General features: G+C 44.0%; 1 protein-coding gene across 1 annotated transcript; it reads left to right on the forward strand.

Annotated features, from left to right (window-relative positions):
- Window positions 1-599: 599 nt before the first annotated feature.
- Window positions 600-26,580, forward strand: IKBKAP (inhibitor of kappa light polypeptide gene enhancer in B-cells, kinase complex-associated protein; the record flags this gene model as incomplete). Its single annotated transcript, XM_010293309.1, has 33 exons — window positions 600-680; window positions 1,029-1,114; window positions 2,364-2,463; window positions 3,308-3,398; window positions 3,891-4,014; window positions 4,676-4,766; window positions 5,217-5,447; window positions 5,747-5,917; window positions 6,573-6,672; window positions 7,368-7,550; window positions 8,355-8,461; window positions 8,967-9,070; window positions 9,875-9,928; window positions 10,030-10,135; window positions 10,820-10,935; window positions 11,669-11,742; window positions 12,383-12,461; window positions 12,728-12,807; window positions 13,697-13,837; window positions 14,957-15,042; window positions 15,620-15,768; window positions 16,599-16,722; window positions 17,180-17,277; window positions 18,492-18,693; window positions 20,090-20,151; window positions 20,648-20,710; window positions 20,831-20,891; window positions 21,615-21,728; window positions 22,416-22,527; window positions 23,689-23,816; window positions 24,225-24,379; window positions 25,411-25,489; window positions 26,432-26,580. Coding segments are annotated over 33 exons (3,620 nt in total), but the record flags the coding sequence as incomplete, so codon positions are not given.
- Between the last annotated feature and the right edge of the window lie 642 nt (window positions 26,581-27,222).

Raw genomic sequence — 27,222 nt, forward strand, 5'->3', positions numbered from 1 at the left:
ACAAAGGGTAATGGTTTTAAACTAAAAGAGGGTAGATTTAAACTAGAACTAAGGAAGAAATTTTTTCCAATGAGGGTGGTGAAACCCTGGCACAGGTTGCCCAGAGAGGTGGTAGATGCCCCATCCCTGGAAACATTCCAGGTCAGTCTGGATGAGGCTCTGAGCAACCTGATTGAGTTGAAGATGTTCCTACTCATTGTGGGTCATCACTAGATGACCTCAAAAGGTCCCTTCCAACCCAAACTGTTCTGTGATTTCCCCTTCATAAATCCATGGTGACTGCTCCCAATCACCTTCTTGTCCTTCATAGCTCCAGAGAAAATGTTTAAGAGTGTCAGGTACTTATTTTGAAGGTGAAGTTAACTTTTTAAGATTAGTCCAGGAAGCATGTTTATGAAGAGAGAGACTTGAAAGTGTTCCTCTGTTCCAGTTTGAGATTTTCTGCTTTGAAGGGTGTGTTCTCTTTAGTATCATATTACCATTAGAAATATTGCTATATTCAAGTCCATGACAGAACAATAGGACAACACAGGAGAACACTGAATTTGTATTTGCTGGAGATACCATTACCAATACTGTATTTAATGTCTACCCTGCAGGTCAGCAAACACTTATCATGATGACAAGGGATTTTGAACCAATTACTGAGAAGCAAATCCACCAAGATGAGTTTGGGGAAGGTGAGAGGTGCACTGAAATTAAGTTGTTCAAGCTTACATCATTGGTGTGGTGTAAGCATGTGGAAAGTAAAGAAATGGAGCTAAGCACTTACTGGGCCCCTGGAGACATTTTAGACTGTAATGCTGCTGGGCAACTGAAGGTGAATGTCAGTATGTTACTTGTCAGTGTAAATTCAAGTAAGTTCCCCGTACTAGATGACTTTCTGGGCCATGTAAATTTTCTTCAGGTTTTTAGAATTCAACTTGGATGGAAGGCCTGGGTGGTTCAGAGCTGTGTTTGTGTTTACCACACTGTGCAGAGTAGTGCTGTAAATTAACCTTCAACAACAATTATTATTTCTTCTTCAGGAAAGTTTGTTGCTCTTGGCTGGGGTAAAAAGGAGACACAGTTCCATGGATCAGAGGGAAAACAGGCAGCACAACGCCAACAGACGGTATTTACTAGTTCTCTTATGTTAGACCGATGCTGTCTGTGGGAAAACACCTATAAAGATAGTTTCTGTTATTCCTGTGATGCCAGTTTGCCACTGCCTTTCTGGTAGTTGTCTTCACAGGCTTCTTTTTTTGTTTCTGTTGTTATCTGAAATCCAGCATTTTTGTCCTCCTAATTCAAGACAGCTGCTGGGAGTACTTAGGATTGTTTGTACAGAGCTCAAAGCAAGAAGATTTGCAAGCATTAGTGCTTGCAGAGGTAAAGCCATCCTTAAATCAGCGTAACAGATTTTGCTGAATGTGTGCTATAAAGTGTTCATATAACCAAGAGAAATAACATGCAGTTTGGCTGAGAGGAGCAGAAATAACAGTAGTTTATGCTCCCAGAGGGCAAGAATAGAAGGATTTGGGCTACTGAGCATCACTAGTCATGTGAGGTGACTCAATGTGCCTGCACATTTTGGCTCTTTGATTCTTTGTCTGACAAGTTACATGTTTCGGTCTTGTTTTCTCTCTTTATTTGATGGAAAGTCAGGTAGCTAAAAACACTGCACTGGATTTTCATTCTTGTGTTTAAATATCAAAATTAAAACTCTCCTGCTGAAACCTGGCAGGCTAGAGTGCAGAAACATGAAATGTGGCCTATGCCTGCTTTAAGTTAGGAGGGACAGGACAATCCTTGGCTGTATCAGGGAAAATATGCCTAATTTGACAAAGTTAAACCTTTGGACAGCGGACTCTTTATGTGTATTCTGTTGAGATTTATTTTTTTTCCCTGTGTTGTTCTGTGAAGAACCTGTTTGCCTCAAAGAACACTACTTCTCATCTCAGCTTCTCTTTGCCATACGGACTGCTTGGATGGCATGCCTTTCTGGCCTTTCTCCTTCCAAGGGGTTGTGACTCCAAGCATCAGTCATGGACAAACCCTGCTTCACCCTTGTATCCAGCTTATGCACAGCTGGTCTGTAAGCAGGGACCCTGGTGGAGGGGAAGGATAGCGTGTGATCATGTGAATAGACAAGTCATGTGCACTTGCAGGAGGGGCAGATTGAGTTTACAATTTTAATTCTAGTATTTCCTAAAATAACATTCTGAGCAATAAATTTTTAACTTCGCGGCCTTAAGATTTTTTAATGGATTGACTTCATGCCAAGGCTCTTCAAAGAGCTGGCTTAGCAATGCAGTCCGTTTAGTCAAAGACAGCAGTTGCCTTCCCAGGCTTTGATGCAAGTTTCTTTTCTGGGACTTCAGGAAGTATCACCTACTTCAGCTTGGGATGACGGCCGGCCTCGGGTGACGTGGAGAGGAGATGGGCAGTTTGTTGCAGTGAGTGCTGTATGTCCAGAGACAGGTATGGAACCAGAATTCTTTGAAATACCAACATTTGTAAGAGGCTTCATCAGCAGAAACTAGGCAAGGCAAGAACGGGTGTTTGCTGGACGCTTAAAGCAAGGGTCAGTTGAGCTAGTTAATTGCTCTTTTCTCTGTTTTGGTGTTCCCAGAGGCAGCTTATAGACACACTCTTTTGAACAGTTTCTTTGCAGTTTGATTTTCAGTGCAGTGACAGGAAAGGAGAGGTTACTACTGAGTAGTTACTATCTGAACTGCTTCTTTCACCAGTGTTAAATCACTGCTCAAGCTCTAAGCAATCTCTCATGGGCTCCAGCGCCAAATGGATGAATCTGTTTGGGTTGCCATGCCCACTGTCCCTCACACTAGCAGTTTGGCCTTGCACATGTTTGTTTAAATACTGATAATACTTTTCCCTCCAAAGAGGTGATGAGCACATGTGTTTCTTGTAAGACTGTGACTGATTTCTTCCATGATAAATATTATGGAGCAGTGTAAATGTATTGGTGAACATACTGAATGGCACCAAATTGCACTGCTTTTCCATTAGTTAGGGTTTTTACTTACAGTACTTCAGATTAGGGATTTTAACATCTCTGTGGTAAAAGCTGGAGAGGGAAATGACTAAGCTACATCAGACTGAAATTCCTACTCAGTTCCTTTAGAGTCACGCAGTTACTGTAGGAAAACTGCCTGAAACAGAGTAAGTTTTTACCCCTTAAGGTGTACAAGAGAAATCTCCTTTTTATTCATGTGCATCAAAATTTGCTCTTCTATCCTTATAAAATTAGAAAAGTTCCCAGTGCTTTCTTACACCTTTGTCTCATTGCTCTCTCAACCTGTAGGTGCTCGGAAGGTCCGAGTATGGAACAGAGAGCTTGTGCTGCAGTCAACAAGTGAGCCTATCTCAGGATTAGAACAAGCACTGTCCTGGAAGTGAGTAGCAAAGCAGTCTGCATGCTGGTAGCAGAATGTTGCTTTTTATTCCCTGGATGCAGTCTTTGATTAGCACCAATTTCGTTCCTCCTGTGTTTGTTTATTTTTCCCAAAACTTGACAAAAGCTTCCTTCTGATCCAGCATGAGGAAGAGTAGCTCTTTAAACCCTGAAAAGCCTAATACTTGCATTACGTGTAGGTTAGATTCTCTGCACAGTCTCAATGTCAAGTGTTTTTGGACTCAACTGTATAAGTAGGAATATTAAGGTCTGTTTGCCAGTTATGATATTTACTTGCTCACCTGAGGATGTCATGAGCCCTGGAAAATGTCTGTGCTGGACCTATGACTTTGTCTGAACAATGCTGAGGAAAACACATCCTCTGCTGCCTTTTACTTCATGTATCTGGAGAAAATACAAGATGAGTGGTGTTTAAAATGACAGCTAGTGATTATGTGAGCAACTACTTTTTATTTGGCTCTTTTTTTTTAAGGCCCTCTGGAAACCTGATAACATCCACACAAGAAAAACCCAACAGACATGATGTGGTTTTCTTGGAGAAGAATGGACTTCTTCATGGGGAGTTCACCCTCCCGTTCCAGAAAGGGCAGGTCAAAGTAAGTGCTGTGTCTGGGCTTCTTTGATTAGAGTGTAATGGAGAGGAGGACTAGATCTTTTTCAGATTCTAGGAGGAAGTTTTTAACAACGCTTCGTGCTGGTCCTAATGGAAAAAGTGACCTGAAAAGAAACAGTGAAGAAGCCTGTGGAGAAGATGCAGTGCCTTCTGCAGGCCCATAGTACAGAGACAAATACAGAGGGATTGTAGCCCTGGGGTACTTATTGCCCTTGTATACTTCCTACCAGGCAAATGCTTCAAAAATGCTGTTCAGGATGTCAGCTGTTGCAAGAGTGAGGTGAAATACATTATCCCAAATACAAGAAGTGAGAAGCTACTGCTAATGTGTTACTTCAGCTTCTGCCTTTTGATGCTGAGAGGTCTTTTGGCAGATGTCTCCTCAGTGCCAAGAAAAGCAAAGAGAACACCGCTGTCATGTTTGTGGTTGTATCACCTCTTCCACCTGTGTGGAATTCCTGTGACAGATTCTGCTTCAGGATGCTTTGCTCCAGCTGTCAGGAGCTTTGCAGTACATGAGGGCTATTTTAGTATATTAAGCCATGCAGCTTACATTGTTGAAAATAAGGAGCAATTCATTGATGGAGCATACCCACCCTGTGCAGAAGCAACAATATGAGTAAGAGCGACGTTTGTTTCTGCAGGTTAATGAACTGCTTTGGAATGCAGATTCTACAATCCTGGCTATATGGCTGGAAGACCTGAAGGTGGAAAGCTCCAACCCAAATAGTTACGGTGAGAGCACTGTGTGAGGCTCTGGCTTTTACACTTGCCTGCAAATGTGGTTAGCAATGAATATTCTGCAAGTTAGGAGACACTGGGGAGCCTTACCTACAGCTTTGAGACCCCTGTGCAGGTCAGGAAGAACTGGTACTTCAACTTGAGCTCAAAGCATCTTCCAGGCTGCTGTAACTGAAAGTGGTATTAATGGAATGCTAAAGGTGTGAAGCCTTTGTAAAATATGGGTGCCTTCTCACTAGGGGAGCTCAGAATTCTAAGATTGACTCTTGTGCACAAAGCCAGTTGTTTTCTTGTGCTGGGTGTCGTATGACACAGCCCATGGGCTGAAGACTAGAACTATTATTTTCATTGCACTTAGCCCACTCCTAGAAGAGCAGTGGTGGTGGGGAGAGTTTGAGATGGGTCTCAAGTAGTAGTCTGCAGTAACCATTTTTTTTTCTATAGTTCAGCTGTGGACCACAGGGAACTATCACTGGTACCTGAAGCAAAGCCTACATTTTGGTAGCTTGGAGGAAAATCAGTTGGTGTCGCTGCTGTGGGACCAAGAGAACCCATACAGACTGCATGTACTCTGCCAGGGTTGGCATTACCTCTCCTATGACTGGCATTGGACCACAGACCATGGGGTGGGGGAGAATAGCCAGCATGTTGCAGATGTTGCTGTCATAGATGGAGGTAAGCAGTGGGACTGCTTTGCAGCTCTAGGATCAGAAGAGGTGATGTAGCCTTTTGGATGCAGGCTGGATGGGATTGTGGTGGTTGTTCTGTTAGCTGCTGTTTCTACAAAGCCATTAGTGAAGGTGGGCTGTGTAAATGATGGAAGCTTCAGAGGTGATTCAATGGAGTTAATTGCTAAGGGCATAGCAACTGTATTTTCCTGTAACATGGTGCCTACTTTCAGTAAAGAATCTAACAAGAGCCTCACTAACATTTGGACTGAGGTACAGCTTTTTTTTTTCTCTCTTCTTCCACAGATAAAGTGCTTGTCACAGCATTCCAGCATGCTGTGGTGCCTCCACCCATGTGTACCTATGAGCTCCAGCTCCAGTGGGCAGTTAATCAGGTTGCATTTCACACAGATCCCAAACACAGCGGAGACATGGCTGTCCTGGATGCTGATAACAAGATTTCTGTGTACAGATACGGTGAGAGCATGTTGCACTGTCTTATTAAAGGAGACCGTCTGTCCCTGAGAGCAGTACCCTGGGGGACTAGTAGGGTGATGGTCATTCAAGCCTTTGGAAGTCAGGAGTGAGATCTATCTGGTTCAACTGTGAGTTCAAGTTCAGTTCTCTCATCTCCAGTAGTGTGGGTGGCACAGGGGCATTTTGGTGGTGCACTGGCTTTGTGAAAAGGCAGCATTCAGCACATGGCTATGTGCTTAGGCTGATGATATCCCCCTGCCTAGCTTCAGCTTGGGTAGAGTGCAGCGAGTGGTATTTCATGTAATCTGTTCTCATGGAGTGTTGCTGATTGTCACTGGAAATGCCTGGGAATAGCTACCTAGGGTCTATCTGAGGCACCCAGCACCTCCCAAAGCAGTCCTATATACAGTGTAATATTCATTGTGCTGTGAGACAAGAGACTTGCTACTGTCTCTGGAGTTTTGTACTGTGACATTACAAGGTAACTGTGTTCCTCAGGGTAAGTGTTAATGATTAGGTGTTGGCTGTACACGTAGGAGTGTTATTTTCTGATCTGTATAATAGTTTCCTGTATCATCTACATTTTGATAAGAAGGAAGATAGAAGGGGCTCTGTTGGCCGGATCTCTAACTCTGCTTTGTTCTCTGTTTGCTAGGACAGAGCACAATGAATGACCCCACTGTCAGGTTTGGAGCTGTGGGTGGAAATGGATTTAAACCAGCTATGGAAACACCATACCTGGATAAAACCTACAGGTAATATACAACTAGTACAGCTGTAGTGGGGAGAAAAGGGTAATGCCTGGCTGGATGTTTTAGAGGTCACAGCTCTGACCACTTGCCTCAAGATTTTGAAGAGGTGGTCAGATAACATGGTTTCATTTTGCTGACCCTGTGGCTGCAACTACTGCTGAGGATTGAGCAACACAGTGGGCAGTTTAACCTGAGAAGTGCCCTTGACTAAGGTCTTGATCTATGGGAGCAGTGACAGTCAGCGACAGCACTGAGATAGCCTTTTCTGTGCCTGGTGCTCTTGGCATTGTGGTGCTGCACTTTCTGCGCTGGCTCCCAGAACCAAAGGAATGGCTGTGCAGTGCCCAGGCCCATGATTATGGCACACTGAGGAACAGAGCTGATTGCATGGCATGGACAATGACAAGGTAAAAAAACCCCCACCCTGCTCTACATTTGTTCCTGTGCACAGTTGGCATGGGAGCAGTACTGCCTGGGGAAAGCAAATGGAGTTCCCTGGCTCTTGTCCTTCATCTCCAGCCCACCCTGTGGCAAGATTCATGCTTTGGGTGACTTTGTATTTGTGCACTGGAGCTCTCCTAGCCATGCTGTGTGTCTGAACAGCCAGGCTGTGCCTAGGAAGACCTTTGCCTCTCCATTGAGGTGGCCTACCGAAATCAGGTTCTATTTGCTTCCCAGTCTCTCTCATTTTTTGACAGAGTTGATGTGGGCAGCAACAATAATGAAGTGATGAATCCTCTGGGGCTCCGATTTCTCACGTGGCTGCCAGATGACAGCTTCCTGGTGGTTGGTCAGGGTCAGCATGCTGCTCAGTCTGTCCTTTACCATCTGACTGCAGTGCCTTACGTGGCTGGAGCTGAAGAAGAGCACCTGAATCTACGGTACAAGAGATCTGTCAGTTGTGGGTGAAGTCTGAGAGTGCCTCTGGACAGTGCCTAGAAAGAATTAAGTCTCTCAGTAGAGATGCAGCCTGGAGGCTGTGAGTTGGGGAATTAGGCTCTCTTCCTGCAGGAGAACCAAACAGCTCTTGAAGCTGCCTACTGGTCAGCATTTGCCTGTAGTCCTAACGCCTACACCCAGCCCGACGTGGTGTATGCTAGCATCCTGTGTCGGTACAGGATAGGTCTGTTTTGTTGTCTGAATTCCAGGCCCTCAGGGGGACTGAATTCCTCCATTCCACCCTTTGCCCATCATTATCAAGGTCCAGAAGGGGCTGGTAGCCCCTGTTACTCCTGTCCTCCTTCTCCTCACCTGCTGGGCTTTCTGGGGTCAGTTGAACTAAAACCAGATCACAAAAGGACGCCACCTAGGGTACAGAAATCTGCTTCCCAAAAGGATCCTGAGAATTGCTTTGTGCAACACTCAGGCAGCAAAGACAGGCTGATTTGCATATGAACTGTAGAGTAGAACAAAAGAAGTGTGGGCTCTGCAGAGTGCTCTAAGTATATAGATGAAGGTGACTAGCAGAGTTAGCCGCATGCCTGGTGCCTGGAGTTGCTGGTGCTCTGTGGTGCCAATGTCAGCTGACATAGGTGTGAAAAGACTGCAGAAGATCGTTACATGAACAAGGTATCTGTTCATGCTGGAGATGTGCATCCTTCCATCTGGCCACTAGAAATGCAGGATCTAGGTCTTAAATGTATCTCATGTGACTGATGTTCTGTGTCTTCTGTGTCTCGCTCCAGCTTGTCTGTGCCTGTAGGTGGAGAAGTGATGAGCCTGTGCTACAGCCCAGTAACCAGAACTGTAGCTCTGCAGCTGGCTGATAGGCAGATCCTGAAATACCTCTGGGGTAAGCTGGGCCCTATTAAAGTACCTGGTCTGAGGTGTAGTTATTACAGAGTTCTCAAAAGGTTTAATGAGATGATTTAACTTTCAAGGACATGGGTGACTTTTCCTTAGTAGTTGGTCCTGCCTTTCATGCTCCCTCTGCTCCCAGAAATAGGCCAAAATTAGTCATTTGTGTCAGAAAACAGTTAATGTTGTTGAGAATGACTGTTCAGACTTTGATTTGAAAAAAAGGTGACCGGTTTAGTGATTTCAGAAGTGCTGAGTGCAACATCTGTGGCACTTCTCTCTTGTTCCACAGTGGAATAAAGGTGCTGCTGAGCCCCTAGAAGTTACTACCATCTTTTCTAGTAACTGCTGTGTCCTGGGCTTTTATGTCATCATTCCTCCTCTCTGTCAGATAATGTAGCTTATTCCCAGCTTTGGTTTTTTGAGATACATGTCATGTGGTTGTAACATCTTTGATCTTTGATTGCCTGGAAAACAGTTTGATCTTCTTTGCCCTTTAGAGGCTTCTACTCCAGTCCTTGAGCCCTGGCGGACTAGGAGTGGCTCTGCTGTTCAGTTCCCCTACGCTTGTGTGGAGACTTCTATCACAAGGATCAGTGGTGAAGTAAGTAAGACTGAGCAGATTAAATTTCCTACTCAGTTGTTCTCTGTGTCAAATGTGCATGATACTTCTTAATGGTGTTCTTCAAAAGGCCCTATGCAGAACAGAGAGCATATCTTGTCTTGTCTTGTAGAGCATTTCTAATGGCTTGCAGTTAGCACCCAATCTCCCCATTCTATGAATACAATGAATAATGTCATTGAAGAGGGAGAAATTTCAGATTTAAAATTTCCAGTGGTCACTGCACTGCTCTTTTCAAAAACAGCTCTGTTTTATCTGAACTTAGCCTATTAGCAAATATGGCTGCATTGAGTTACTGCAGATCTACTACTACTGCTGTTTCCTATTGGTGGTGGTTTCTTGATAGTTACAACAGCTTAAGGAATGACTAGCTATTTTGCTGGTAGTGTCAGGGTTTCTTTCCTTCAGTGTACATCCAGGTGAATGCTGTATGGAGTTGCTTTGCTTTGCTCTGTACTAGTGCTTTTCCTCTGGTATTTTGGACCAAATGCTGCTGAATAAAAAACTAAATTATCTGGCTTGGTTTCTGCTTCTTTTTTTTTTTTACTGGGTAGTCTCTGTTACAGGGTAGACCAGTCTGGGTTTCCAGCCAAAGTGTTTAAAGATACTTAAGTAAGCCCTTCTGGTATAGAGGTTGCATGATTTCCTGTCCAGCTTCTGTAAGTAATTCACATGAGGTGCTCAGTACCTAATTGTAAGGTACTTCAATCCAGTGCTAGTCAGTGTTGTGAAACACTTCAGGTTGTGATGCTGATAGCTTACGCTTGTCAACCTTTTTATTTACAGGAGATTATCTTGGGCCTCACAGATAGATGCCGGTTTTTTGTTAATGATATTGAGGTACCAACATTTTTTTCCCTCATTGTATCCCTTTTTCCTCTGCCAAAGGCAGCTTTCCAGTTCCACTCTATACAGCGATAAACTTTATCATTTTTCTACAGGTAGCTTCCAACATCACCTCATTTGCAACATACAATGAGTTTTTGTTGGTGACAACCAACTCCCACACCTGTCAATGCTTCTGCTTGAAGAACATGTCGGTGAAAGGTAAATGCCAGCTCTGGCTGCCTGCTGCTGGCAGCCAATAAGATATCCCCATTTTTCACATCGAAACCTGCTATATTTGGGTCACTTGGAGCAACTGCCTAAGAGAGAAGCAGCAGCTCTCTTCACTGCCGGAAGAGAGCTGCTTTCAGAAATCTGTCAGAGAGCAATGAGCATAGGCAACTGACTTTGTATATCACGTGCTCCTCCTAGGGAGCAGGATTTTCCTGTAGTTGTTGTCCTGTCACAGTTTTCAACAGTTCCGCTCTGCATTCTCTCCCTCCCATCCACATTCAAAAAAAGAAAGAGCTGTATGTTACTTGGGAAGTAGTGTGTGTGGTAGAGAAAGAGTCCCAGTATAAAAAGTTTCTGGAGGCATCTGGCTATGAGAGGTATGAGGACCCTGGGAAGGGCAGAATGACAACTATTGGTCCTTTACATCTTTAAATGCTCCTCTTATGTGGTTTGCTGAGCTTTGTGATCCTGTTGTGCAGAGGACGTAGCTCTACTTTGTGTACAGCAATGCTTAGCAGTAAGAGATCCTCTTCCTGTCTGGAACCGCTGAAGATCATTGATGTATTGTTGACTCACTTGGTCCAATACGACCTTGCAGGGCCACTTAGGAAAGCCTGACTGGGGCACTGTGTTGCAGTGTGCCATGTGTGTTGATGAATATGCTGTCTTCAGCCCTTCAGGCTGGCCTGAGCAGTGCTGCTGCACCTAACAGTGAGACCCTGCGCAAGGTGGAGCGAGGTTCACGTATCATCACCATTGTGCCCCAGGACACAAAGGTTGTGCTGCAGGTCAGTGCTGTGTCTGCTGAGGTATACTATCGGGATGTAGGGGGGCTGCCTTGGTTGGCAGCTGGCCAACGTGTAAACAATGTGTGCAGTGCTACAAAGCCACTGCCCTGTGCTTCTGCAGCACAGCGCCTTAAATCTCCAGCTGCCTGGCAGGATGTGGAGGGATTTTCAGCATACCTGTGGGTGTTACCCAGCTGCCTGTGCTGAAGCTATGCACAGAACTGGAAAGGGCTGTTCGGATTCCTAATGGTTGACATAGCGTAGTGCTACATAGTGTGGCCTTTCGAGGTGTATCTCAGACTATCTCTTGGTACTTTCTGTATTTGCTAGCAGCCTTCCATTAGCCTTGGCTGTCTGAAGCGCTGAGCTTACTCTTCAGAACCAGCAGCGCTTCACAGAATGAAGAAGGATGTCATTTGAAAAGCACCTCTGGAGGTGTGTAGGCCAACATCCTCCTCAAAGCAGAGCTACCCTGAAAGCTTTATCAGGTTGTTCTCAGTCTTACCTAGTTGAGTGGAGTCCAGCCTCCTCAGGAAGGAATGTTTCTGAGCTGAGAGAGTTTTCATATTTTTTTTTCCCACAGTCACTGAAATTGTATGTCCTTTGAAGTGAACAAACAGGTCCATCCACCTGCAAGCAGCAGACAGGCCTAGAAAATTGACCAGTCCTCACTTTATCTTCAATGTAGGCAGAGTAGCTACAAATAAATAATTGTGTGGATCTTGCATTATAGATGCCAAGAGGAAATCTGGAGACTGTTCATCACCGAGCTCTGGTTCTTGCCCAGATTCAGAAGTGGCTAGACAGGTAAATGGCACTGGTGTATTCTAGTCTTCCCTCCCCCAGTCTGAGCTGTTAAAGGCTGGCTGGCCTGGTTTTGTTGTGCTGGAGAAGGGAGGGATGCTAAACTCAAAGGAATTGACTTCGTCAGGAGGAATTAAACTGTTTCTGGGGCTACCAGCTGGAAGTCCAGCTTTCAGCCGTCCCAGGTGCCTCTGACTTCACCACTGAAGGGCTTATATGTGTGCTGAGACTGTGTGGGTGGGAGAAATCTTCATCTGCTCCATTGTCCAGACATCTCAATCACTTCATGATGAAGCTTTCTGTTTTTCATGTTTTACTTGTTTAGTTGATTTACCTTGAATTTTTCCGAAACAGAAGTTGTTCCATTAGATTTAAATGTAGTTCTCTGTTTTAAGAGAGTTAAAAAAATAACGCAAGGCCCATATTGCTTTCTCAGCCTGTTGTGCTAGTCTGTCCCTACTGCAGAGGCTGGTAATGAACAGGACCGACCTTGCCCATTTTTTCTGGAAGGCAATCTGCACTGCTTATTGCCTAGGTTATTCCCTTCCCAGGGGGTCTGCACTTACCTCTAGTCAGTTGCCTTTATTTGCAGATATTGCACCTATCCACTATGTAAATTATCCCACTTGACTCATTCCTCCAGGCTTATGTTCAGGGAAGCATTTCAGTGCATGAGGAAGCTGCGAATCAACCTCAATCTTCTCTATGACCACAACCCCAAGGTAAGAATGCCCAGTTCTGTTCTGTTGTTTTCGATATCCATCTAACCTGGAACCCATTGACATTGAACAGTGGGCTCAAAAGAGTAGGTGGTGCTGTCAGTTCTGCTTTCAGCAGAGACGGCTGCTCTGTGCTGCTGCGTCCTCATGCAGGCAGATCAGATTTAGCATTTTCTTCATCTTGTACATTCAGAGAAGGTCTTTGAATTTATTCTTGTACTTAATGTACTTGTTCAGAGTAACTGTAGTAATACTCTTGTTCATTTCAGGTATTTCTGGAAAATGCAGCAACCTTTATCAGGCAAATAGATTCTGTGAACTATATCAACTTGTTTTTCACAGAACTGAAGTGAGTATAATTCTGCAAACAGAAGCATGCTTGTAATCAGTGATGGTACATTATTTTGACAAAATATTGGCAGCTTTTCAGTGTGGGTGCAAGGACTCAGTCAGAAATCTGGCATGTTGGGTCATAAAGACTCAAGGAAGCTCAGTAGTTTCAGGGACAGTCAGTGTGTCTTGTTGGGAATTCCAGCTTGCAGGCAGCCATTAGATTTTTTCCAGCAAGGGACTAGTACAACGTCGCACTGCTTTGATTTGTCATTTGGTTTGCTGTAAATGTGAACAGAGAAAGTTTTGTTCCCTCATAAGAAGGAGCAAGACACCACTGCTTATCTGAAATCTGAGGCAAAGATACTTGCTTAGATTCCCAAATCAGGTCCCCTGACTTTTTTCTGAAAGGTTGAGTGACAAGAGGCTTTAGGGCATTGGTAGCTTCAGGATTTCTCAATCTTGCTGAAGTAAATAATTGTTTAGGAGCTGGAGCTGCCACTTAGCCATTCTGTTTTATTTTCAGTTTTGGCTTGACCTTAAATCTTTGTCTAGAAATAACAGCATATGGCTTAATTTTCAGAAGTGCTCTGTGCTCAGCATCTCCACAGTGGATTCAGTAGAAGACAGCTGTATCTTGAAAATCTTGTGTTCGGATTTTTTGTGTAACTTAAGTAGTTGTTCTGACCAGTTTTTTTCAGTGCTTCTGTTGGCTGAGAATCATTTGGGACATATGAGAGATGTTGGAGAGCTTTCTGTGGCAGGTTGCATGTCAGTGCTGAATGACATATGAGCTATTTTTGTTAAGTAGTTATTTACTGCATGCGTTTGTGTTTCTTAATGTTACTGTCTTTGTGCTGGGCTATGTGATGGACCGTCTGGTATTCATGGTATCTGTTTTTATTTAGAGAAGAAGATTTCACAAAGAGTATGTACCCATCTCTGAATAGTAGCAGTAATGCTCAACCTCTCCAGCATCCTGATCAGAAAAAAGTAAACCTCATATGTGATGCGATGAGAGTTGCCATGGAACAAATTGACCCTCAAAAGTGAGCATTTTCTTATTGTAGGTGAAGGAATCGTTAGAGATATTTCTAGTAAGTCATTTGCAGAAAGCAAAGGTGTCCTTACCATCAGTTACATTGCTTTAGATTCTCTGAGGTGAGCCTGTGCTCCACAAAACTTATGTAGCTATACCTTTCCATCTGCTGAGAATGCTGTCCTGAAAACCACAACATCTAATCATTCCACAGATAGCAAAACAACTTTTTACCACAAGAATTAAAGTAATAGACGTAGGATGCTTATAAGCATTTAAGGAAGAAATACAGTCAGTTTAGGAACAGTCTGTGTGGTATAGGGGACAGAGAGACATGAGCAAGATTGTAATCTCGAGGAGATGCTGGCTTTTTGGAGCCCATGGCCTTTCAGAAAGATCTCAGCTGTTTTATTTGAGACTGAATTACTTTTGTAAATCTTCAGCTGCATATTTCTGAATAATTACCTTTTTGGTAAGCATCCTCCTTGGATGAATCAACACCAGACAAGGATAAAGGGTGGGAAAATAGGATAATAACAGTGCTTAGTGAAGCAGTATTAAACCATTGGCAGCTTATATGTGAAACAGGGGATACAGGAGCAAAAGATGGTGGGTTGTTGCTGAACCCTGAAAATTTAGACACTTTTCAGCAAACAGTTTCCCAGCAAACAAAGCTGGGAAAATCCCTTAGCTGGGAAAGCTATTTTGAAATAGTACGTGTGAAGGATATGAAAGTGGAAATAACCTCCTAGAAAACTTTCCTTTTATAAAAAAGACCATTTTCATGCCAAATTTGATTTGGAAAAATCTGTCCAGCTCTCTGAGCTTTCAGAGACAGGTGTTTTCATTATGTTGGCTGGCATGATAAGGAAGCTCATTCTACTCAAAACACACCTCCAGTCTTGTGACATGTTTGGGGAAACATGCTGAGCAGAAAAACCTTTCTGGTGTATTCTGTTTTGTTCCCATTTTTCCTACCTTTCTTTAAAAAGATCAAAATACCTGAGTAGTTTTTGTTGTTTTTTTTTAACTAAAATGTAAACTAGAATTTGCACAAACTGTGCTAAAATAGGAATAAGCAGTGTTTCTGCCTTCCCACTTTTTCATTTACTGCTTCTGTTTTCTTCAGATACTGCCTATCAATACTGACAGCACACGTAAAGAAAAGTCCTCCAGAACTGGAAATTGCTCTCCAGAAGGTTCATGATCTTCGAGGTGTTGTATAAGGAACTCAAAAGTTTTGAAAACGGGTGGTTTGCAGGAGCTTTCATTGTTAGCATGGTTCACCCTGAAAATTATTTTAAGATGGCTGTTCATGGAGTCAGCCAGAAAACAGAAATGTACTTGAAACTAGCTGTGTAAATGGAACAGCAGCATATCAGCTAAGATATGCTGCTGTACATGCTCTTGGCTCATCCTTTTATTTATATATGTCAGCAGATAGCCAGAGTTGGAGCTGTTTTCTCTTTCCAGTCAGAACTCTGGTTCTCCCAGCATGGAATAGGAGGTTCCCATTCTGTGTCCTGGTACCTCAAACTAGCAAACTTTGCTTTTATTCTGTGCTGTTTACTTCTGACTTGTCACTGGTGCACACTTAAGTTACTGTGCTTAGGCTGATCCTTGAAGTTGGGCAAGAAAGGCAAAGTAACCCCTCCTGCAAGACAGAATAAGCTGTTAGTTTGATGGTCCCTATGTGGTGTCAAGGATGTGCTTGATAACACATCCCTCCCCTCAGACAGGAGTTCCACTGCTGATGGTGTAACTGATCGTATGCTTTTTTATCTTGTTACAGAAAGCATTACTCCAGATGCCAAAGCTGTGAGTGCAGAAGAAGCACTGAAGTACCTGCTTTTCCTTGTGGATGTCAATGAATTATATGATTATTCCTTGGGGACATATGACTTCGATTTAGTCATCATGGTGGCAGAAAAGTCTCAAAAGGTCTTGACCTATAGTTCCAGCCAAGGAACTATTTTTCTACTTTCCCAAAGATTCTCTGTAGCCTGCAGATCAGCCTACATGTATTTTTAGTCAGATTCAGGCAGGATTCCAGTTGCTCAGAAGTCCTGTGTGTGCTTGGGATGATGCTGGGAAGGTGGCACGTTTCTCCTTGAGCACAGCTTTGGAAACTTGCTGTGCTCAAGGTGAAATAGGGCTCTTCTAGAGCAGCATGGCAAAATAGCTCTGGGGAAGGGAGGGATTGTGGTCTGAAGTGTTGTGGCTGCATGCTTTACATCCAGTTCTGTACTCTTTTGATTCTTGCCTATTTAGTGGTGGCCATGATAATAGTGTGTATCTTTCAGCAGGTTTAATTTGAAGTCTCTGAATGGAAATGCCCATCAGGATCTTCAGAGTTTCCTAATGTTACAGCAGAGCCTGCTGTCTGTTAATTAAAACACGCTGTTCATGTTAACAGGTTTTGTGACCTTTGGTGTGTGGGAAATTGATTAACTTTACGGCTGAAAATTTATACATGATAATAGCTAATAGAAAACAATATTTGATATGATACTATAGCCTTGAATTTTAAATCTCACCAGCCTTTAGATACTGCTGAAGTCCATGTGGGAGCCTAGTAATTTAAGTTAGTCATTCCTGGCAAGAGTACATATACAGAACTGATTCTTTAAGGTGGCTTACATTTTAAAAAAAAAAAGTATTTTTAGTGTATTATCATACAACGTCAAACATGGACTCTCTGTTGGTGAAGATGAGGACAAATAAGGATCTCGCCAGATTAGCTCAACTGTAGTTTCTGTTATTCTTTGCAGGACCCAAAAGAATACTTGCCCTTCTTAAATACCCTCCGGAAAATGGAAACCAATTATCAGCGATATACAATAGACAGACATTTGAAGAGATACGCTAAAGCTCTTGCGCACCTCAGCAAATGTGGTAGGTATCCTGCCCATGCAGCATCTCTAGGGAGAAGTTCTGCAGTGGAATATTTCCATTTTGGAGAGCCATTTGGGGGAAATAGCTGAAGAAAAAGAAGGATTGCACAAGGCCATCTTCCCTTCTGGTAGTGTGAGGTTAACTTACCTCTGCTACATGGGGTTTGTAGTGGCAGGGGGAAAGGGGTGAGAATGTTTACTGCTCTGTGATCATGAAACGTAAGTCTTGTTTTGTTCCTGTTGTAGGTGGCTTGTCCCCAGTTAATATTGCTGGCAAAAGTGGAACAAACCTCAAGGAACCGAACACCTTGCTTTGCAGTAGTAGAATAGGTGCTTTTGTGCTCTTCTACCCAAACACCTCTAGTTGCTTCTTAATGCAATGAACCCAGACTGGCTGGGAGCCATGAGAGCCATGTGCTTTCTCTTTTATAGCTATGAAAAATAAATTATTTTTGCAGGTCCTGAACACTTCTCTGAATTTCTGAACTTGGTGAAAGATCAGAATCAGTATTGCGAAGCCTTGAAGCTGTACCCCTCTGGCACCCAGGAGTACCAGGTGTGTAAGCACATTACATGGCAGCGTGCAAGCTTTTTAGTCTCTCATGCATGTGTTTGCATGTCTTCGGGACCTTGAGTGAGGGCAGGAATGAGACAACAGCTGCTAGCATTCAAGTTCTGCAGGTCATTGCTATTACTGTGCTGTCTGAGACCTTCCTCTGAGATAACAGCTGGAATGACTCTCAGCACTGACCCTGCAAGGTCTGGTCATCAAAGGAGTGGCTGTTACTTTGATCCCATGACCAGGAGAGCACCTGGGGCTCCAGTTTCTGCTGCACTGTCTTGTGGTGTGCTGGAGAACTCCCATTACCACAGAAAGACTTTTCTTCCTATCTTGACCTTTGCAATACCAGCTTTCTGTCTGGCACTTGCAGGTGTGGGGACACTGTTAACCCTTAAACTGTTCTGAAGAGTGCTAGAGAGCTTGGGACACTTGCAGATGTGCTTTTTCCTAGCATGTAGTGTCCTGTGTTTCAGTATTACTGAAGAACTTCAGCTTGCCTAAGGCTGAGGTAAAATGTAAATGAATACATTTATTATAATTTAATTTAGATGTTGTAAATACACAACACTCAAGCCTTTGTAAAAGAAGTGGATGAAAAAGTAAGAGGGGAAATGCAGAAACCTGATCTGTCTGCAGCATCGTGAAGGCAGAAAGGACTCTTTCCTCATGAGGGAAGCCTGTACCTGACTCTGTCTCATTGGGAATCTTTCTTTATTCCTTCTGTATTCTTCCAGTCAAATCCACCCACTCCTTGATGGAGATTGTGAGTTTTGGATAGCATGGTGAAGCTCAGGATATTGATTCATAACAGCCTGTGCCTGTAGAGTTGCAGGGCTTGCATCCTCCCTTGTGCCAGTATTTGACTCCTGAAGTAAGTTGGTTCAGGGAGACATTCTAAAAAAAAACGCTCACGTGAGTGGAGAAAAAAGTGGCTGATTTCCTGCAGTATAAGGTTTACCCAGCTTTGGCTTGGAGAGTTAGGTATCTGCCTGTGTCTCTTGCTTTAGCTCTGTGAAATGTCTCCATGTGCTAGTCATCAGCCCTTGGTTTGATAAAAAGTTCAAAATGGGGTAGGACTATCATGCCTGAACATTCCTTGGGGGAAGGAAAAATAGGCTTTTGTTGATGGGCACTTAATTTTCACTAATGGAGGGCTGTTACTGACTCTACAGCTGATTGCTTATTTCTCTTTTGTCCCTTTCTTGCAGGATATCAGCGATGCATATGGGGAGTACTTGATTCAGAAGCAGCTATATGAACAGGCTGCACTGATATTCGCTCGTGCTGGCATCTTTGCAAAAGCACTTGATGCTTTTCAGAACAGTAGCAGCTGGCAGCAAGCCCTGTGCATGGCGTCACGGCTTGGTTACACCAAGGATAAGCTGTCCAGCCTGGCACGGACCATGGCAGGTAGATCTTGAATAGATGGAATTGTGCAGAGGAAAACTGGCTGCTGTTATTTTTCGTTCATTTTTATTTTTCCTAAAATTTAGTGAAACCTTCAGTCTTCAGCAGCGTTTTTCTTAAAGGGAGAACAAAGATTCCATGTTTCCCAAAGGTTTGTGTGATTGCACATTAACCTTTGTTTCTCAAAGGAATCAAAAGATGTTGGAGCTGAGCTGGTAGGTGCCCAGGAGTTGCTAAGCTAGCTGTGGCCTCAGCTGCCCCATGCTGACTGCTTCTTGCACTTTTTTCCTTGCAACCAGTTGCTGAATTCTTGTTCCTAATTGGATCCTTGGTTAGCCTCAGGGAATGGAGATTCTTTGAGTCTGACATGACTGAGGCCTCTAGACATCATTGACATAAGTACTATGCCTAGTCATAGGCCCTGAAGGCTATTGGATAATTCAGAGCTGCATCTTCATGTTTTCCCCTTAAAACCTGCTAGCAGCTAGGACCAACTGGTAGATGTAAAGCTATGTGCTATCCTACTGCAGGACAAAAAGGTAGCTGGTCTCAGAATTTTTGCTCATTAGATCATAGCAGGCTGCATGTGTGAGATGAGTTGCAGACCTGGCATAGATGTCAGCAAGAGAAATGGAGATTCATCCTGACTGCTGCCTTACTCAGAAACAGAGTTTATGAAGGGTCCACTTACACAATATGAATATGGCTCCTGGGAGTGTAGTCTTTCAGAGTTGGATATTCCAGCAGTTTCTTCTTCTGTCACTTAATGCAATTTGGATCCTTCATGTCTTACCTTTAATGCTTTTTCTGGTGCCCCTCTTAAATCACAACTGTAATTTAGCGAAATGAGCAGACACAAGCTGTCTTGGATGAGATTGCTTTGCTTGGGTAATTTAATTTTTTTTTTCTGGTGTTATGTATTAGTTGCTCTCTTATATTGCATCCTAGCATATAAACCAGTGCTACAGCTGAGTCTGACTTGTAAGGAACTAGAAGCCCTGAATCTCACAAGCTTGATGGTTGCTGTCCATACCACAGAGAGCAGGCAACAAAGTGCTCCCTGCAGGTAGCAAGGCTGTGGTACATGGAAGCTTTCAAGAGAGATTTCCTTTTTACATCCTGCCCACCTCCACTTAAGAGACTTCACTATTTGTGTCTCAGACTGGGGAAAATGTTCTCCAACTGGCCTTGAGGGATGTGCCCCAGCAATTGCACAAGCAACTGGCTGATGATTCTTTTAATGAATTCTTGGCAGTAGGCAGCCTTTCTTTTTACCGGGCAGCTGAGTAAGTGTGTGAGCAAGTCAAAAGTGCCGCAGTGAGTGGGATTTTCCTCTATTTTGTTTTGTGGCACAAAATCCATCTGCTTATATAAAGCTGAACCCCACCTTTTCTTGTAGGAAAACTAGTTGAACAGAGAAGGCATGCAGAGGCAGCCATACTCCTGGAGCAGTACGCTCAGGTAATGTACTCACTCTCCTGTCTGTGTCCCAGTAATATCTGTCAGGGGGATACACCATCTGTGTTGTCTCTATTTTTCCTGGACCACGTATGACTCCACGCATGCTGACAGCAAAACAGTTTGTGCCATGGGCTCTCTTGGGGAGTGCAGAGCAGGTCCAGGTGATGCAGTGAGCAGGGTATGAATGAATGCTGTGTCCCTGAATATTTACACTCAGGAAGCTGCCTCTGCTTTCGTATGAAAAGTTTTCGTCTCAGAGAGCTGAAGCATGAGGGCTGGAGTGAGGAAGACATAGTTCCAGAGGGATTTCCCCTGAGCATGGAACTGACATAGTTTGTTTTTTTTTTTTAATGTGAACACTTCAAAGTACCTGCAACAGTAGTGTTTTCCTGGCCTGACTGTGATACTGCTGCGTAGAAGTGTGCCTCTGAATAGGTGCTACCTGAATGTGTATTACTAGTATCAGTAGCAGTACATGGTTACTCTTTCCTTCTAGGACTATGAAGAGGCTGTTCCCCTGCTCTTGGAAGGGGCCCTCTGGGAAGAGGCTTTAAGACTGGTAAGACATGTGAGAACACAAGAACCAGAATGGAAATATTTCTTGGGGTCTGTGGTCCCATCTGAAATGGGATCTGTGTTAGATCCTTAAATAATACCTTGTTTCCCTTCCCTGATCCAGATTCACAAGTATGATAGACTGGATATCTTGGAGACCAACTTCAAACCTGCTATTCTGGAAGGTGAATCTGTGCAAGAATCTGAGATTTCTCTGTGCTGTAGAGACTGAAGAGGGTCTTTACTGGATCTGTGGGAAGTCACAGCACTCCAGTACTGTAAGCTGTAAGGAAGGATGCTTTGATTCCGCCTGATGCTGCCCAATTAGCTGTATTTGGCTGTACTGAGTGCAGCTTGAAGCCCTGCAGTATCATGGGCTCTTTTTAGCTTAGTCAAGTTCTTTTTGAGCTCTTCCAGACCTCACAGTCACAAACTGCAAAGGGATCTGTGTCTGCCTGTTGACAAACAAGCTGGACAGTATATATATGTTATTTGATAGCTGTGTTCTCCCTTCCATCCAGGAAGGAGGGTTGCTTACTATGGGTTGTTTTTTCCTTTTGATGCTATGGGCAGTAGGCTTTATGAGTTGAGGGATTTTTTTCTTTAATTCAAACCTAATTAATGTAAAGAGATTTGGCCACAGAGCTTTCTGCTCTTCCTGTATCAGAAACACTCTTGTTCGAGAAGATTGTCTGGAAGGTTAATTTACTCCACATTCAGGTGCATCTTGTTTGATGGTCTTCTGTATGATAAGCTTTGGATTTCCTTCCACTTGAGTCCTTTTGTATGCTTTGCACCTGACTTCTGCGCTTGTTGAAGGATGGTGCTCCTTCAAACTTCTTGTGTAAAAAAATGCTTTTCTGGTTTTCTTGCACAAATGTTCATGTTCTGATTTTCTTATTGAGCAGCTCAGAAAAGTCAGCTGACCTTCCTAGATTCTCAGAAAACATCATTTCTTCGTCATAAGAGTCGCCTGCAAGTGGTCCGAGAGCTGAAGGAGAAGGCTTGTGAGAGTCTGCAGGGTTGGTACTGAAATGCATATGACTTTCTCCTGCCTAAGTAACTGTGATCATATTTTTCTTTGTGGTTTCCTTTTGCCCTGGTGGAGCTGTGCTCTCTTCTAGCTCCAGTGGTACCTGCAACAGTAGAACAGCATTATTCTCCTCACAGCATACTTGGACTGTGATTGTTTGACCTTGTTCATTCTGTAAAGACAGCTTTATTTTCAGTGCTGTCTGTGCCACAGTTTTCATGGGATCAAAATGTACCTGAAAGCTCTTCAGGATGACACAGCATTGTCTCCACATTGCCAGCTTGCCTGGGTCAGACAGTGCTCAGCAAGTCCTTTGTACTGAATACCTACTAGGTATATTCACCTGCCAGCTCATGCAGGCTCAGGGAAGTGTTCTGAAAGCAGAACACTTTGTTCTGGTCCAGATTTGCTGCACTGAGATTGTCATCCCTCTGATTGTGCTGTTTAATATCACAATCCCCACCAGGGCAGAGGAGGATAGTTCTTCTCATAATTGCTGTTTCTTCTTCTGTGCTGGCCAAGTGGGGTTGAGAGCTGTAAGGCTCCGAAATGCCAGCAGGTAGAATGAATCTGCCCAATCTGCTTCTCCAACAAGCTACATAGATTGCCTAGAAAGAAAACTTGGAGTAACTGTGACCTTTTTCCATATTGTGACACTTGTTAACATGTTTTGCAGATTATGAAATGCCAAATTGCCCAGAATTGGACCTTTTCTCTGAAACCAGCAGTGTTATGACAGCCAGCGACATGAACAGCAAATATTCACACAGCAATTCAAGAATATCAGCGTAGGTATCTGCCTCCGAATTAGGTAGTGGCTGCCCTGGCGTCAGCATTTGGAAGGGCAGCTTGCTCATGCTTGGCATGTTCCTCCTCTCAGCTGTGCATGCCTTGAAGCTCCTTTAATTACACGCATTTCGTGGTTTTTTTAATTTATTGCAAGGGCAAAAGCAGAAAATGCCAGAAGCTACTAGTGCAACAGGAACTGAGTGCCCAGCAGAGGAGCTGTGAACACAGACTCTAGGCAGGAGCTGGCTCTGTGGGTGTTGGGCATGTTGCCTGAATAGCTGGCTGTACAAACTTGACACAGAGTATGTTCAGAGCTCCTCAAACATGAACAGTTAGTGTGCATGGGTTGTGCTCTTTGTCCTAGGCTTTACACTTGATGGGTGGGGGTTGCTACTAAAGCTCATACTGATGTCTTCCCACAGTGGGCGCCTGTGTTCCTTTTGAGTGTTTCTAAGAATGTGAGCTGCAGTGTAGGGTGGGGTGTGTTAGAGGCCAGTGTAGTTTGTGGGACCACTTCTGAATTCCCTAGCTGAAATGTGGAAAAATACAGTTGTAGGAAAAGTGTTGAAGTTTTAGGGCACTTTCTGTAGCCCAGATGAAAACAGGAAGAGAATGCAACCTTCATATTCAGCATACCTGTGTCAGAATGTGCTGATCGTTTGGGGACATTATGCAGCTAGTACTGGCCTGCAATGAGAAGTTGCTTTCCTGTGATAAAGGGCAGGAGCTGAGCTGTATTGCTGTGTTAGTGCAGAACTTGTGGAGGTAGCAGAAACTAAAATGTGCACCAGCAAGCACAGACCCTGGCACGAAATTGTTTTATGTGTAGTGCAGTTTTGCCAGCTAGTGACTACTGCCAAACCATTTACCCTACTTTGTGCTTAGAGAAATGCTTTAACCTTGCTGGAACACAGAGCAGTCCTTTTTGTAGTAGAGAAACCGCCCAGCTACTGCCTTTGTTTCAGACCACAAAGGATATGGTCGAGGAGCACTGAAAACATTGACACAAAGATACATAAGCTTACATGCAGTCCTCTGTCACTGCAGAGAGTGAGGACTTGAGTAACAAGTTTCATGCACACTGTTGATGTTCCTTCAGATTTGCCCTGTTACAGCTAATCCTGTTGTGCACTCTATAATTAAGCATCCTCCTTTCCCAGGCGATCCTCGAAGAACCGGCGCAAGGCTGAGCGCAAGAGGTACAGCTTGAAGGAGGGGAGTCCTTTTGAAGATATGGCCCTTCTGGAAGTCCTGGGAGAAAATGTTCGTGCTGTAGAGACTGTGAAGGGTAGGACACTTGATGATCTTAATCTACTCTGCAGCTTGTGAGGACACCTGAGGCAGTTATGTCCCCTCATGTTCTTAATGGGTATGCTAGGGAGAGGAGCTGCCTGGTCCATAAGACCATCTGATTTAGTTCATCTGCCTCCATGCCTGGAAGAACACAGAATAGTCAGAGCTCTCCACATTTGAAGTTTGAGAGCAGTGAATTGAGGCCTTGTCAGTGTTGTGACAGATTTGCCTCACATTTATATTTGGGCACTGAGGGGCTGTGTAGGGAGAGAACCAGTTCTGATTTGCTGCTCCCCTTCCTGTGCCCTGATATCAGAGAAATACCGCTGTTTATTTAGCATACTTGTGTTGATTTGTAATATTGTAATAATAATATTGCTTGTGCTTCTGTTCCCTCCTGCAGGAGATATACACATCCTTCTGAAGCAGCTTGTGCTGTTTGGTTATGATGAGCAAGCTGGGGCACTGCAGCAAGTCCTGGAAGAGATTTTACAGTTGATGGAGACCTCAGTCCCAGAAATCTGGACTCCAGACCTGCCACAGAGCTCTGTTAACCCGGTCTGTGCTCATCCACAATACCCATCATGCCTGCTATACAATACCAAGTATTTAGCAGTGTTTTGCGTTCTACAGCCCAGTGCAGAATCCTTCCCTGGCTTTCCAGATCTGCTTTTTTTTTCTGTAGAGGTCAAATAGATATTCTGTGCAGTATAGGCCAAGTCAATACACTCTAGATGTGTACAAACAGTTATAGCCTGCTGTGTCACTTGCACTGAAGGCCATGTTGGACGTGATGAGGTGTCATAAGGCTTGTGTTACCTTATCCTAGTGGTAACGTCCTCTCATAAGCTCTGTCTTGAGCAATTTGTAGAACACAGGAACGCTGTTTTCTTTTTTAGGCCTGATTGTTGAAGTGTTAGTATAGCTTTTACATACTGGAGCAGTGGTTGTCCGACCTGGTGGTGTGAAGTGAAAAGCTACCAGACTGGTCAATTTAGTCTGAACCAGTATATCATCAGGAGTATATTGCAAAAAGCAGGGTTACGTCAGGCTTCTAAGCTTCATCTTGATGCAGAATAAGGAAATCATGAGGACTGCACTTAGTTCCCTTCCAAAGTAAAAGTCTTTATTGTGAAGTAGTTCCCAAGCATTCATGGTGAACACAAGATATTCCCCAGTGTCTTCTCCCTAACTACTGATTAGCAAGACTCTAAGGACAGATTAAAACTGTTACACATGACAGGGAGCTGAGAGTCTCAAATGAACTTTAAATATTGCTGGCACTGTAATGAAAGTAGTCCTGCCGAGTCTTGGCAGTTACAGTGCCCTGAAGAAGTAGGTGCTGGGATAAGGGTTCTGTGTCCTGAGAAGCTGTCTGAAAGCAGTTCTCTCTTCCTGCCTCTGTGTTCACTTTTCTGAGACATTACTGGACTTTGATCGCATATTCCTGGTTACTTTGTACTGTAAAGGTCTCTGGCAGGCAGCTACTTCTGCCTTTGGAGACTAACAGCAGAGTTTTCTTTGTAGGTATCCCTGCTCTTAGCTGTGCTTTGTACAGGTTGGAATATGAGTATTGCTTCTTCACACAGGTCCTGGGACCTAATTCAACTGCAAACAGCATTATGGCTGCCTATCAGCAGAAGAGGATGATGACTCCTGTTGTACAAGGTTAGCTGAGACTCTGAGTTAGGGGTGGGTGTGGAATGTCAGTGAGATCAGTGGGCTTTGAGGCTCTCCAGGCATTGCTACCTGCCCGCAGTTGTAGCATTTCTTCAGCTGTAGGAGTTTTCTTGCATTCTTTACAGTGCACCCTCCCATCTCGTGTCAAGTGAGCAGTGTTCTTCAAAAACTTTTATTTGCTCTGAGATCCTGTGCTAAAACTACTGTCTGAATTGTGCTCCTGCCTTCCTGTCTGTTGTGATGGAATTGGAAGTCTGATTTCTTGGGGAATGTGTTAGATAATTCTGCTTGTAACTTGCCCACTGAATTTTTCTGTCTGGCTCTGGCAGCCAGGCCAGGCTCTTGAACAGGCCAGGCTACAGTCTGTTGTGGTGCTGTGCCATCTTGAAGCCCTTGTAGCTAATACAGGCTTAGGGCTGAGAGATCTGGCAAGGGCTGTTCCCATCTCCCCTCTGTATTTCCTCTTCCCCCCTAGTCCTACAGTCTCTTCCCCTAATAGTCCTGGAATTACCTGGAGAAATCCTCTAATAAACCTATAGATGCAGCCTGCCTATGGCCACTTGCCAGGGCTGGCTCTAGAGAAAACCTTGTGCCTCTTACTCACATTGAACAGAGCCAGGTGGCTGTTGTGTGTGATGTCATTGGTGAATGAACAGAGTTCTGCTTTCTGCCATTGATTGTTGCTGTCTCATTCTGAACAGTAACACTTCATGGACAGGGGACTTGATTTGCCCCACAGATTGATTTCTGTAAGCAATTCCGCTGAGGGCACTCTTCTGTGCAGGCTGGTGATCAGTCACTAAAGGCAAATGCTAGGTGTCAGAGATTTCTCTGCATCCTTTGATATACAGAAAAGCAAACTAATTAGTTGACAGCTCCTGAAGAAACCATATTGCTGTTACCCTGACACTTGTCCTGTTTGTCTTTCAGATCCAGAATTACTTATTCCACCAAAACTCAGTAAAAATCTACAGTGGAAACTGCATCTTCTCCAATAACTAAAAACCAAGGAATCCTAGTGGCCTCTGAACTGTAACTTTTCATATAATTTCAATACATCTTTACAGAAACCATTGTTGTCCTGGTGTACCTGACACACTGTTCTTAGGGCTGTGCAAGGGTGCCTCCACCTGATGTGTCTGGGACCTGTATGGCATCATGCTAATGGGGACAACCACTCACGTCCCACTGCAGATGTGTGCAGGCTGTGCAGCTCTGAATGCTGCTGGTTGAATCCAACATCTCCCACCGCTGTTCCCTCACTTCTGGATGAAGCAACCCCACCAGTGTTGGACAGGCTATTTTCTCTGCCATCACTCCCTCCTGCGGGTGGTACCTGCCATGATGACAGGTCACATTTTAAGCTCTTCAGCCTCGTTTAGACATCTCGCTACTAAGTCTGTACCAATAACAAATTGTTGTAGTTGCTGAACAAACGAGTTGTATTTTCTGTGTTGAAGCCGGATGTTGGTAATACCACATTTTCATCAGAATCGCTTTGTTAGATCAGAGTGAACCCTGCAGTACCAACAACCATTACTGTCCTGAAAGTGTGCCCATTTACACCAGGGAAATCTTGGGTAGAAGAAGACATGAATAAAAGCTGGGGGGAAGGGGGTGGGGGTCACACACTGCTGGGTAATACTACCCTAATTATCCAAGTTTGAAGATCAGCTAATGCTGCTGTATATGGCACTGGCAGATCAGATCAGTACCCTGAT

Source organism: Phaethon lepturus, unplaced genomic scaffold, assembly GCF_000687285.1.
Source record: "Phaethon lepturus isolate BGI_N335 unplaced genomic scaffold, ASM68728v1 scaffold51628, whole genome shotgun sequence".
NCBI lineage: Eukaryota > Metazoa > Chordata > Aves > Phaethontiformes > Phaethontidae > Phaethon > Phaethon lepturus.